This window comes from Eulemur rufifrons, chromosome 7 (genome assembly GCF_041146395.1).
Source record: "Eulemur rufifrons isolate Redbay chromosome 7, OSU_ERuf_1, whole genome shotgun sequence".
NCBI classification, from domain to species: Eukaryota; Metazoa; Chordata; class Mammalia; order Primates; family Lemuridae; genus Eulemur; species Eulemur rufifrons.
Window position 1 is genome coordinate 67,072,897 of NC_090989.1, and position 12,565 is coordinate 67,085,461.

Sequence of the window (12,565 nt, forward strand, 5' to 3'; positions counted from 1 at the left end):
CCCTCCTAGACCTTGAGCCCCTGGAGAGCCCCAGTTAAGTCCTTCTCTTTGTTTTCCCCATACCAGCCAGCACAGGACCCAAGGAGACAGTGGATGTGAACGGAGGGGACTGACACCCACGCACTGACACAAGCCAGCCCCTGCCCAGAACAACGCTCCACCTTTGCATACTTACGGTTTCCACAGTTGAGACCACCAAGGCCAAATGGGCAACTGCAAGTCAAGAAAGAAAAAAAATATATCAAAAGAAATAAGTGAGGCAATTTACCCAAGTAATTTCTAAATAAGCTTTGTAAGAAATTTATCAGAGTAAATGAACATGGAGCCTACCTCATACAGGTTTCATTTTCAAGCCTATATCCATCTTCACATGCTGGAAGAAAGAAAGAAAACCCATGAATGTATCTATTTACCTCCCATGGCCCAAACTCACAGTTAATTAAAGGCCAGGCACCCTAAAATCCGTAAGAATATTCTAAAACCAGAAGACTGCAAATAGCTTTAGAATTATCTATAACCTGACCTAAATACTGTTGCCAGCTCAACTCTTAACCTTATCAAGAGACTTTTCTTAACCTCTTTGTAGCTCTTAATTTCCCATCTATAAAAAGAGGACAATAATATTAATATCTTTTTGTTTCTTGGAGGGTATTAAGTAAAATAAGACACATAAAATGGCTGAGCATAAGCCTGGCACATGGCAGCCACTAAATAAATGTTGCGATTACTATCCAACAAATGTAATTCTTTTCGGAAGTTCTCTGTAGATGAAGAATGTCACCTGGGAAACATTTGTCCGTACACACAAAAGCAATGCTTCACCTTCTTTGACACAAATCAAAGCTTTAACCTGACCTTGGCCCTCTTCCATGAGGAGGTGGGAGCTGTAGGTGACACCCTCTGGGGCACGGTGCCCAGGTTTTCATGGGAGAATGCTCACCCTGTAGTCTGCGTAGGGGGTTCTGGACATATCTAGATATGTGTTAATGGGCACTTTGCCCAAGAACGTAACTTTGAGCTCTCTGGCGGTGCTGCTCACGGAACACCGCTTCACTGAAGCAGCTGTGGCCCAGCCATTCCCCTGGATCAGCAGCTCCCAAATTTATTTGATCACAGAACATTTCCAACACTACAATAAGAGGACAGAGGACCATGAGCTATAATGCATGCTTGAATGAAAGCAGACAATGGAAAACGGCCTCATAAACAAATTCCTTGCTGTAAAGCATGATAATTTGATTCAGGATTAATGTACAATATACATTGCATAGAAGATCACAGATGAGAAAAGGTACAGAGCATGGAGCCACCATCCCTGAACAGATGGCAGACACACTAGCGGCCAGTCCAGTTGTGAGGGCCGGCAACTTAAGTGGCTGGGGGTGAGTAGGGGATGGGGTCGGGGGAGGGGCACATGCCCTGCAGCAGGGTCCCCAGGCCTCTCACAGACCTGCTGGAGTTTCCTGTTACAGACTTGTGCACGATAACATTCACCACATAGATGTGTTTAATATTCTTCCTCCTACTTTCTCAGTGTTAGATGCTAAATGTATCTGGCGTTATCTTACTGTCCATAGGCCATCTATTTACCTATCACTAGAGCTTTGTGGAACACAGTTTGGAAGACACTGTTCTAAACACTCTGTAATTTACCTCACAGCAGATCTTCAGAGAGCCATGAATCTGGGCTGCACTGTTTTGGCTCCACTGAATCACTTTTCCTGAGCTCCACGCCCTTGCATCAAGCGCTATTTGTTATAAAAAGCAGCCATGGGAAAGTCCCCATGGTATTTATTGCAGGATGTCACAGACCATACTGTCACAATACCACTCAGCAACCTCGTGATGAGGACGCCCCAGAGAAACGTCTCTCGGGCCCAGTGCCTGGAAAGACAGGGATGTACCTGAATAACCGCACTTTATTCTATGGACCCAACTACACAATCTTCACAATCATGTTTCTTTCTTTGCCTCTGTTTCCAGGAAGCTCAGAACTTGAATGAGTGGGCTGCCCTTAGCAAACACGTAGGACCTTAGGGTGTATCTTTCTGCATATTCACTTTCCTTCTGTCCTCAATAAAACAGTCAGCTTATTTGTCCTTCGACTCAATTTACCTTTTAAATACTTTAAAATCTTATTTTATTATGTGAATTTTTACTAAGTGCTTCAAATCCTTTATGCAATAAGGTGGAGTATAACTGTATCTGATTTAGGGCAGGAGTAACGAGGCCCCATCTCGTAATCTTTGACACCTCTGAGTTCTCTGCTGGCCTTACTCGGGTAGGGCATTCTCTAAGGAAGCAGCTGAGCGCTCCTGCCTCTCCTTGAGGCAAGGAAAGCACCATGCTCCACAATGCTCCTCCCTCTGTGCAGCTCTGCCTCATGCTGCCGCAGGGTTGTGGGAGTCGGGGAAGCCACCCCTAGATGGTCCATGGGTGGCTCAGGCTGCAGGGCAGCTACCCGGGGACTGTGCGATTCTCCAGTGACTCAGCTCCACCCATCCCAGCACCAAGGCAGGCTAATGTCACACCAATCTGTTCTATTCTGAACACTTCTTCCTGGAAATGTTTTTACATCAAATCTACCCACCCAACATCAGCTCTCATCTGCTGGTGGCAGAGTTCCACTCCCTGGCTGTCATCCAGCTAGACACAAGGTCCATCTGTTGTCCTGCCTGAGAGCTGATGGGTTGGAATGTTTTCATTTAGCTTCAGAAGTGGCTTGATTCCCTGATGTGATGTGACGATATTTCTCTGTTGTTAATGGGCTCCTTAAGTCATTCACCAGCGATGGCGTGCTACTGCGTGCCTGGAGCTGTTCTAGGGCAACCTTGTCAGCGAGCAGCTCCTGCGTGCCTTAGGATCCGCTGCTCACCTCTCACCGTAGAGGGACTCTGCCCACACAGCACTGAGGACGAAGTGAATGTGGCAACAGCTAGTATATATGCCCAAACTGCGCCTCCCTGTTGCTATGGGACACAAGCAAATTCAAGTCTTCTGAACTTAAAAAAAAAAAAATAAGTAGATGGTGGCATAGTAAAAGTTCTTTTGTTCCCTTACAGGAAACTAAGTCAAAACATGCCAGTCTTTCCCTATATTACTTGCTGCTCTATAATCCATTTATTCATTCAATAGACATTTGTTGAACCCCACATGTGCTAAGCGCTATTCTGGACAGTTCTGGCTGCTCTCGAAGCACCAGCAGTCTGGTGAGAGGCTAACATACACACATATTGTTAGAATCCACCCCGGTGACTGCCTGATGTAGGACACCGACTTTAATTTTATATGTAGTTTTGAAAGTCTGGTAAAGACATTGTAAAGACATTTTATGTGAGGCACCAAACATGCAGGCACCTGTGTGTATAACAACAGAGAACAACATAGAGACTTGCTAATGAATGCATAGCTTGAATTGTAGTGATTTAGAAAAAACAGGCCGGGCGCGGTGGCTCACGCCTGTAATCCTAGCACTCTGGGAGGCCGAGGCGGGTGGATCGCTCAAGGTCAGGAGTTCGAGACCAGCCTGAGCAAAAGCGAGATCCCGTCTCTACTAAAAATAGAAAAAAATTATATGGACAACTAAAAATATATATAGAAAAATTAGCCGGGCATGGTGGCGCATGCCTGTAGTCCCAGCTACTCGGGAGGCTGAGGCAGTAGGATCGCTTGAGCCCAGGAGTTTGAGGTTGCTGTGAGCTAGGCTGACGCCACGGCACTCACTCTAGCCTGGGCAACAAGAGTGAGACTCTGTCTCAAAAATAAATAAATAAATAAATAAAAAATAAAATAAAATAAAAAAAAGATTTAGAAAAAACATACACACACCTCTATCCTCTATTTATACAGAGGATTGAGCCCTGGTTTGAGGTGTCCAAAAGGGATATCATTTTAAATATCCCTGTGCTCCAGCACTGATGGCCAGAAGATGTCACTGCTAACCCATTAGAATCCAGCCAACGGAGCTGTGGCCCAAGAAGCTCCAGAATCCATTCATCAGAGGCCCGATGGCCGCAAATACTGCTGAGATTGGGCTTCTCGGCGCCTCGGCAACAAGCCCCAAAACTAATCAAGGTTTCCTTATGCCGCTTCTTGGGTCAATATTTTGTAAACATAAGGCTGCTAGTGCCTGTGTCATTGCATTTGGTAAATCTTTGACAGCTCTGCTATTGCTAATGCTCGCCTGTAAGTGACACAATTATGAAATTGCTGACTTGGAAATGGAAGGAAGTGGCTCAGGCCAGCTAGAAGCAAAGGTGGCAGGACGATTGTTGAGGCACCGCCCACAGGGACTACCAGACCACCGTGCCCATGCTCCGGCCCACCTTGTGTACCCTCCCGCCAGCTGCACAGCACCCCAACACGCATGGATTTTCACCCAGTCACCCTCCCACATGAAGCTGAGCTCAACTCCCCTTCCTAAGAGGGGCAAGGAATACTTTGCATTACACCAGATAAGGTGGAATTAGGAAGCATCCTCTCTGTGTAGCAAAGCAGTGGCCTGGCACAGTGCTGAGAAACGCTGTGTACCAGTCACGGATCAGGACTGGTGCCCAGCACAGAGCTGGCTCTCCTCTTCAAAACCCATCAGAGGTCCTGCCTGGAGAGCAGCCAATGTGCGCTTGAAAAGTACTTCGTGTCTAAAACCTAACAAAGCCAGAGGGTCTGAAGCTCAGGATAACAGTGCTGCCCTGAAATGTGCTTTCATCGTCTGATGGAACGAGTCCTCTAATGGGAAGTCCTGACAGAAAGAAGTGGCGTGTCACCTCGCCCCAGTATATGATTTTTACTCAGATTCCAGTAACATCCAGTGACATCTGTCACCAGCAAGGTGTTGACTGAGCAGGAAACCTGTGCCATCCACATTCTAATGGGGGCGATGCTTAAACCCACAGGACTTTCTATTGCTAGATGTTCTGGTGATCACAAATTGCCATGGTCTTCTGTAAGCCAGGGTGCACCTGAGTCAATGTGACTTTAAAGCAGTATTCTTGGACTACACTCATTGAGCAGTTGTCATCTCAAACTGAACAAGCCTCACCTAAAAGGTTACAGAATTAGATTCCTGCTCTCAAACACTTCATGAAAACTTTAAAATTATAACTAATGAATTGAACAGCAGCCTGGGTAAAATACAAGCACAGACTCAGACAGCTTACAAAGTACCTCTATATACACTGCCTTCTTTAACCTTCGAATATCGAGTGAAGTATCATTATACCCATTTCGCAGACGAGGACACTGGGGCTCAGAGAAATGAAGTGACTTGCCGAGATGACACACGGTCAGTACGGCAGAGCAGGCTCTGACTTGGGTCTTCCGAGCCTTGGTCAAACTGTCTACCGAGCCACAGCTGCCTCTAAACGATGCGGGCCTGACTCCACGATGGTATTTCCACTTTAAAAGATGAGCAGACAAGAGATAAAACTTTGGGAATTAAAACAATAATTTTTCTAACTTCCTCTAAGTGAAAAAAGAAAAGGCATTGCTGCCACGGGCATTCCTTTCCCTTTTCTTTTCCTTTGGATTTGACTGGCCAGCCCTGCGTGCCCCAGTCAGAGATAATGTGTTCAACCCTGCCACGGACGAGGTAAGAAGAACCAGTCACCCCGCTTTAGGAGGGTCATAGCTAGAGCAGAGAGAAGGAGAGCACCGGGCAGAGTCCCCGGACAGGGCACGGAACCTGTGGCTACCTTGGCAGGAGTGATCCATCTTGTTGAACTGGAAGTAGCCCGACTTGCACTGGCACAGGGCAATGCCGTCCAGGTCGGTGCAGATGGAGGTCTCTCTGTCACATTCAGGGCTCTTCCGCTTGCACAAGCTGCCCGCTGGAGTGGAAAAACAAGGCAGTGAAACAAAACAAAACCTTCTCCCCTTCAAAACTTAAGACACATGAACTTTCCATTTCAGGAGGCTCCGAGAACAGTTTTCCAAAAAGTCCTCTTAGAGGGCCATCTGCACCGCCTTCTGCCACTCTTTCCCCAGTCGGCCCCAGATCTGCTAGTGAGTAAACTGCTCACGGCATAGCCCCATTGAGAACACCCTTGCAACACACCGTGGGCCGAGAAACCAAACTGGGAAGAAACAGGGCACCATCCCCTGCTCTGGCACCTACTGCAAATACAGCCCTTGATGGTGTGGTGTCTTCTGTACCTTCGCATGAAAGGACTGCGCGGGGAAGATCAGCACAGACTCATAAAATACGATGATGCTCCTAGGAGGCTGAGAGATGGAGCTGGCTAGACCTGTCTCAAGTGAAAGTGTGTCTCAGCTCTGTGCATCTGGGTGCCTAAAGGGACCAGGCACCACTCCTTGTGGCCTGCAGCTTGTGTATTACGAGGAGGTGTATGAAAGACAATCCGCTTGCCCAGGCCTGTAGTGTAATTATCTGGCTGTCCCACTCACTACATCAATGGTTCCCTGAGACTTCTTTATCTCTGTGCCTTCAGTGCTTTGCACAGAGACCGGCTGGTACACATGTCAGCCCTCTAGTCACTGGGCCACCACTAAGAGAAACAGGTGGGCAGAGAAGGAGTCTGTCTTTCAGCCTTGCTACCTTGTTTGCTTTAGGGCCTTATTCATTTCATGGGTGAAAAAGAATCATTTCACTATTATCAAAACTCATTCATTGTTGGGCACATGGCTCTCTATGAAGATGTATACAGCAGACACAATAGGGTGCATATTACCATCTAAGATAGGCCCAACATATAAATGGAGTACACAGACAATAGAACAAAAGTGTGAAACCAACTGGATAGTGAACAGTAACTTCTTCACAGCCAAGGACAGGGCAAGGCAAGACAGGTATCTGCTGCTGTTGGGGGGCAGGGAAAGTTCAGAATGGGGGGGAAGCTGCACTGGCAAAGGCCATGTGTATGTCGTGCAGTGAAGAATGACTGCCGATTTTCCAGGCACGGTCTCCTCTCCCAACCTATTCGGAAACCAGGAGCCAGCTCTTAACACTGCAAAGCTGCCCCTGCCCAGGCAGGTTCTAGCAATGCGAGCTGACACCCCACACAGGGCTCCTGACACGCACCCCCTTTTGTGGATTCTGAGCCGGCAGAGATCCTGGTTGCAGGAGGTAAGCTTAGGACACGACTTCAGTTCGCAATGCCAAATTTCCTGCCTTTATCAGTGGAAGCTGGCGTGCTAAATCAGAACTCCATTTGTGTGTGTGACAGAATTTCCTTTGTTTATTGTAAAAAGTTTGTATTTAGGGGAGAAAAATTAAAAATGGAAAATCTCACCAGGCAAACACTGCAAAACTGGCACCAGGGAGGTAGTGAACTTCCACAATCCCTCATCTGCACACTTTGAAGGCTTTGCCAGTCCTCAAGCCTTAATAGAAAGAAATACCTCCAGGGCAAAAACCTGTCCAGGCTGACATTAGCCTTGTCCAGTGGCCAGCCTGAGTTGCCTGGTCTGATTAGATATTTTCTGGAAGCCAATCTCACATTTTCCTTCCATCACTCTTCTGAAGCAAGCCTTTCCTGCACAGAAGCAGATCCACGCAAAAGCATGGAAAGCTGGCCCTGCCTCTGCCGTGGAAGGGCTGCTGCCCTAAACATTTTATCATCAGTCCATCAAATATAAGCACACATAATCCCATTTTCACATTAAGCCTGGCGATGAGATTTTTCTACATTCACAGTTCCCATGGTCTTTCCTGGGCATAACATCCGCCGAAGCAGACAATGAGAATCTAAGTAAATCTAAAGCTGAGACATTCTGGGGGGATTTCCAAAGACTCTAAACCTCTGCAGATGACAAGAGCTGCAGTTCTCTGAAAGGCCAGGAAGTGGACATTTTAGGAATGAAAGGGAAACAACTTTCCTTTCCCTTGGCCATATTCAGAACAGCTCAGTGCTGCCCACACATTGAAAACTGTCAAGCCCACCTCTCTGACCCTCAGAAAGTTTAGAGAGAGACCACACTGGGTTTGTTGGCAAAATCTGGAGAACTGGGAGGAAAAACTGGGACGTTAGCCTGTTTCCAGCCAGTATGCACAGCTGTCTTTGTTCTCGAGGGCCCTGAAAGGAGAAGTAAGAACGGGGACCTCAGGAGCAAGCAAGGATGACAGGAGCATTCCCATAAGCCACATCCAAGCGGTCCAGAGAATGGAGGTCCAAATATCTGGCCACTTGATTTGCAAGGCATGAATGTATTTGCCAGAGACAAAAAAGTAATTTGGTACAATGTTGATCATGTAGAAGGTACTCCATAAGTATTTAGTGAATTGAAAGGTACACTTCCGGCCGGGCGTGGTGGCTCACGCCTGTAATCCTAGCACTCTGGGAGGCCGAGGTGGGCGGATCGTTTGAGCTCAGGAGTTCGAGACCAGCCTGAGCAAGAGCGAGACCCCATCTCTACTAAAAATAGAAAGAAATTATATGGACAGCTAAAAATATGTATAGAAAAAATTAGCCGAGCATGGTGGTGCATGCCTGTAGTCCCAGCTACTCGGGAGGCTGAGACAGGAGGATCCCTTGAGCTCAGGAGTTTGAGGTTGCTGTGAGCTAGGCTGACGCCACGGCACTCACTCTAGCCTGGGCAACAAAGCGAGACTCTGTCTCAAAAAAAAAAAAAAAAAAAGAAAGGTACACTTCCTACATCACTGGGGAGGAAAAATTGGTATCCTTGAATCCCTGGCAAGAGAAACAAAAAAGGAAAACCAAAGAGCCCCAAAGTTTTGAGCATGATATAATGGGACGTGAACTTGCTAACTAACTCTCAGATCAATAGCAACTTCAACTCCAGAAAGTTTCACTCTTTTTTTCCAAATTAATAAGTAGCCCTTAAATGGGCCAACCTCCAGCATTTATCCCAGAGTGAAAGGATAACTACCCAGCTCCCAAGCTCTGCAACACATGCCCACTCGAGAAAGCTCTCTAGACCAGCACTTCCAAAACCCCGACCCACTGGCAATGTCGTAGATCTACCGCAGACAGAGCGCCAGAACCCGATGCCTTCAACTTAGCCAGCATCTGGATGCCAGATGGGGAGGTTCTGACCAGATCCTACAACCTTTGCCAGCCTGAGTTGTGTAGTAAAATGAGCTAACTTTGATCACTTATGATGCAGCAGCTGGGACAAGCTCCCTTTGCAAGGAAGCACTTCAGATTCCAGCACAGTCTTCCAATCCCAGAGGTGCAACTTCCCCTCCAAGACCCGAATCTGCCTTCTGAACTTGCCTCTAATCCTCCTTCATTTGCCTCATGCTAGATGCGCTGTGGAAGCTTTGGCAAAACAGACAAAGCAAGAACAAGAAAAGGAAAATCATCACTAACCACTAGGAGCATTCTGGTCTATCTTCTTGTAGTTCTGTTTCTGTGTATTTGTAATTTACAAACAAACAAACTAAAAAGACTGTAGTGTGTGGAATACTACACATGCTTTCTTACTCAGTAGTACATCATGATAAAGGTTTTGGGGTTATTGACAAGTATGTACATTCTGTGTGTGTGTTTCTCTCTTCCCAAAGAGAGCAGGAACTTCTCAAGGGAAAGAAGAGGAATTTCTGCTTTGTTACATCGGCTCCCATATCCCTCTTCCTCCCACACCAACACTGGATAGAAGAAATAGAAGGAGCCACATGCTGAGGACCAGGGGCTTCAGGGCTGTGTGTGCACAGGACTCTGTGTGTGCACTCACACACATGCCCAAAGGGGCATACACATGAAGGCCTTCTGCTTAACACCCGCTTCAAAGGTAGGCTCTGTGATGAGCTTTCCTGGGCCCAAGGCGCTGGATGCCTAGGTCTGTGCCTAATTGCACGGGCAAGGGTCCTCCCAGAGGGCCTCTTACCTCTGAAGATCCGTCTCTGAGATCCCAAGAACTGGCAGACCTCAGCGGAGGACCTGCAGGAGTTGACACACTTCTGTATCCCATCAGCCAGGTCAAACAGTGTCACATTGGAGGCCATGGAAAAGGTTGTTTGCAGTGAGACCACCACCACGTTGGACTCCCTACAGGCAAAGTACATGGGTTGTTTGATGGTCCTAAAATGACATGTGGGTCCCAGGGCTTTTAGAAAATGAGTGTCATTGCCATTCTCCAGTGAGGGGATGAGAGAGCAAGAAGGTCCAGTGACCTTGGCCCTGGGTCATCCAGTGGCTTGGTCAAAACAGGGCCTAGTTTTGTTTACTATCACCCATGTTAGAATAGCCGCCCCTTTCCATACACTGGCTCACAAACTAATGTAATTCTGTTACTTACCTAGAAGCATGAACTGTGGATCGGATGTAACCAGGTAACGTGGAAAAACACACATTTAACTGAAAGGAAGAACAAGTCTGCCGTTAATTGTGAGTTAGACAAAAGCCTTGGACCTAGAACCAATTTCCTATTTTCAGGATAAAACAGGCATTTTGCAGCCATCAGGTTATCAGCAAGCGCTTTACACAGAAGTGGTGTCCTTTTTTTTGTTCTCTTAAATGCCTTTCTGTTGTTCCATGAGTACAAAGGGAAAGAGGCAGAGAGTAAATCAGTGGGGAAAATCTTAGCAGGAAATGATGTTCAGAACAGCACCCTTGGATGCAAAACATCTTCAAAGGAGCAGATCTCTTCTAAGGCCCAGGGTTTCAAAAAACTCAGAGGCAACTGTTTATTTGGACTTTGCATAGCGAACAAGCTTCGTTGAAAAGGCTCAGTTCCTTTCAGCTGCCCCAGGTTTAATAGGCCCTACATAGAACCCTCGCAATCTTCCATGAGTTGACCTAACTCAAAGACAGGTCTTCTTCAAAAAGCCTCTCTGTGGAAAATCATATTACATAGTCAAGAGCCCTTTTGCTGAGGGCAAATTTAAAGCTACTCTCCCTGCATTCACCTTGGGCCCTCAGAGAATGCAGAAAAGCCCTCTACATCATAACGCATCCTGCCTGCCTCCTTGCTCCCCTCCATAGTGGGGGCTTGAGGCTTCTCTTATGCAGCAGAGGGTCTCAATACCTTCTTCAATGCAGGCCCCTCTGTCTCCAAAGCCTGCGTCTCAGAGACATCTCACTCTCCAGAAGATGGAGATGAACACGAGACATCATTAAACCCTTTTTGGCTTTGTATGGAATTTTTTTATAGTCTAATAGCAAGGATTTATTATTGTTGTTTTATTGTGAACTTGTTTTTCCAGGTATTGGTAAAAAGAGTAACATCTTGGGAAAGACCATTAGAGTGGCTTCCCCAGTCACTGTTTAAATCTTCCCTATTTCTTGGGGGCAGGTGCATCACATTACCAATAAATTACATGTTGATACTGGGCCCAAAATAACAAGTCAGATAAGTCACTAAGCACTGTGCAATGTGAAGGACTGCACCTCTGTACTACTACCTGAGAAGGAAATATCTACCTACCACATGACCAAGAGGCAGCTGTGGTGGGGTGACAAGGTGTAGGGATTAGTAGACATAACCCTGCTGGGTAATAGATAATTTAACCTTGCCCAAAGAGAGGTTGGGCCTTTGCTCTTGGCTCCTGAGAGGTAATCTCTAAGCCCCTGGAATGTCCTGCCTAATAAAAATGATGTGATTTGTGGTGGGGGCCTTCGGTAACGTACTATCAGTTCAACCTCTAGAGGGGATAGAGACAGGTCAGCCATACGGGCAGTCAACCTTGTCTACATGACAGAGCCCCAGTAAAGGCTCTAGATGCCAAGGCTCAGGTGAGCTTCCATGGTTGGCAACATATGGTCACACACTGTGGCCGAGAGGAGTTAACACTGTCCGTGACTCCATGGGGAGAGGACAACTGGAAGCTCTGCATTTGGAGCCCTCCTGGACTCTGCCCCGTGCACCTCTTTCCTTGGCTGATTTTAACCTGCAGACTTTTACTGTAATAAACCGTAGCCATAAGTGTAACAGCTTTCCATACCTTCTGAGACTCCTTCTAGTGCCTTATTGAAACTGAGTGTGGTCTTGGGGATCCCCGAACTTGCAATTAGTGTCAGTAGCGAGGGTGGTCTAACGAGCTGTTCTCCAACTTCGCACCTGCTCAGTGTGAACTCAGGCAGTGCCACTAACTTCCAGAGCCACCCAGTTTTCTATGTGCACAGGTGTTGGCAATACCTCCTACGGGATGCGCCATTCGGCATAGCTCCCATCACAGGGTGGATGCTCAGTAGATACAAAAATAGAATTGGAATCTGTATTTTACACAAATGATATCCATAGTCCTATAGAAATGTATAATTCTTGCATAATATACTAACTCTTACCCATAAAGAACAAGTAAAATTGAAATCAGAAATCAATTAGTCTCTAAAACATATTTTAATGGCAAATTTCAATTTTCTGAACACCAAATCTCTGACTTAGGTAGCAGTCGAGAAGCAAAATTTATTATCTGAGCTTCCATTTTCATCTCTTCTGTCTTCCTCTCCATTTTTCTTTTTTGTTTTTTATTTTTCTGATAAAAAGCAGGTAAAGAGGGAAGAAGCAGAATCAAAGGCCCCTCGATAAACTGTGCAGTGGATTCTGAAGCCCTAGATAATCAGGATTAACTGCTACACCTTTGACATTCCCTTGAGGAAAAGAGTATCATTCTCCCCAAGCTCTGAAACAGAGGGAGGGAGTC

The 12,565-nt window shown here is 46.5% G+C and overlaps 1 protein-coding gene across 3 annotated transcripts in view; it reads right to left on the minus strand.

Moving 5' to 3' along the window:
• The window catches only part of HEG1 (heart development protein with EGF like domains 1), a 52,702-nt gene that overhangs the window by 19,181 nt on the left and 20,956 nt on the right, over nucleotides 1-12,565 (minus strand). For all 3 annotated transcript variants that reach the window (XM_069475140.1, XM_069475139.1, XM_069475141.1), the window contains 5 exons: nucleotides 10,219-10,277; nucleotides 9,808-9,968; nucleotides 5,694-5,828; nucleotides 331-373; nucleotides 176-213 (listed from right to left, as the gene is read on the minus strand). In XM_069475140.1, the coding sequence (XP_069331241.1) occupies nucleotides 176-213; nucleotides 331-373; nucleotides 5,694-5,828; nucleotides 9,808-9,968; nucleotides 10,219-10,277 (436 nt within the window). The remainder of the gene's footprint in view (nucleotides 1-175; nucleotides 214-330; nucleotides 374-5,693; nucleotides 5,829-9,807; nucleotides 9,969-10,218; nucleotides 10,278-12,565) is intronic.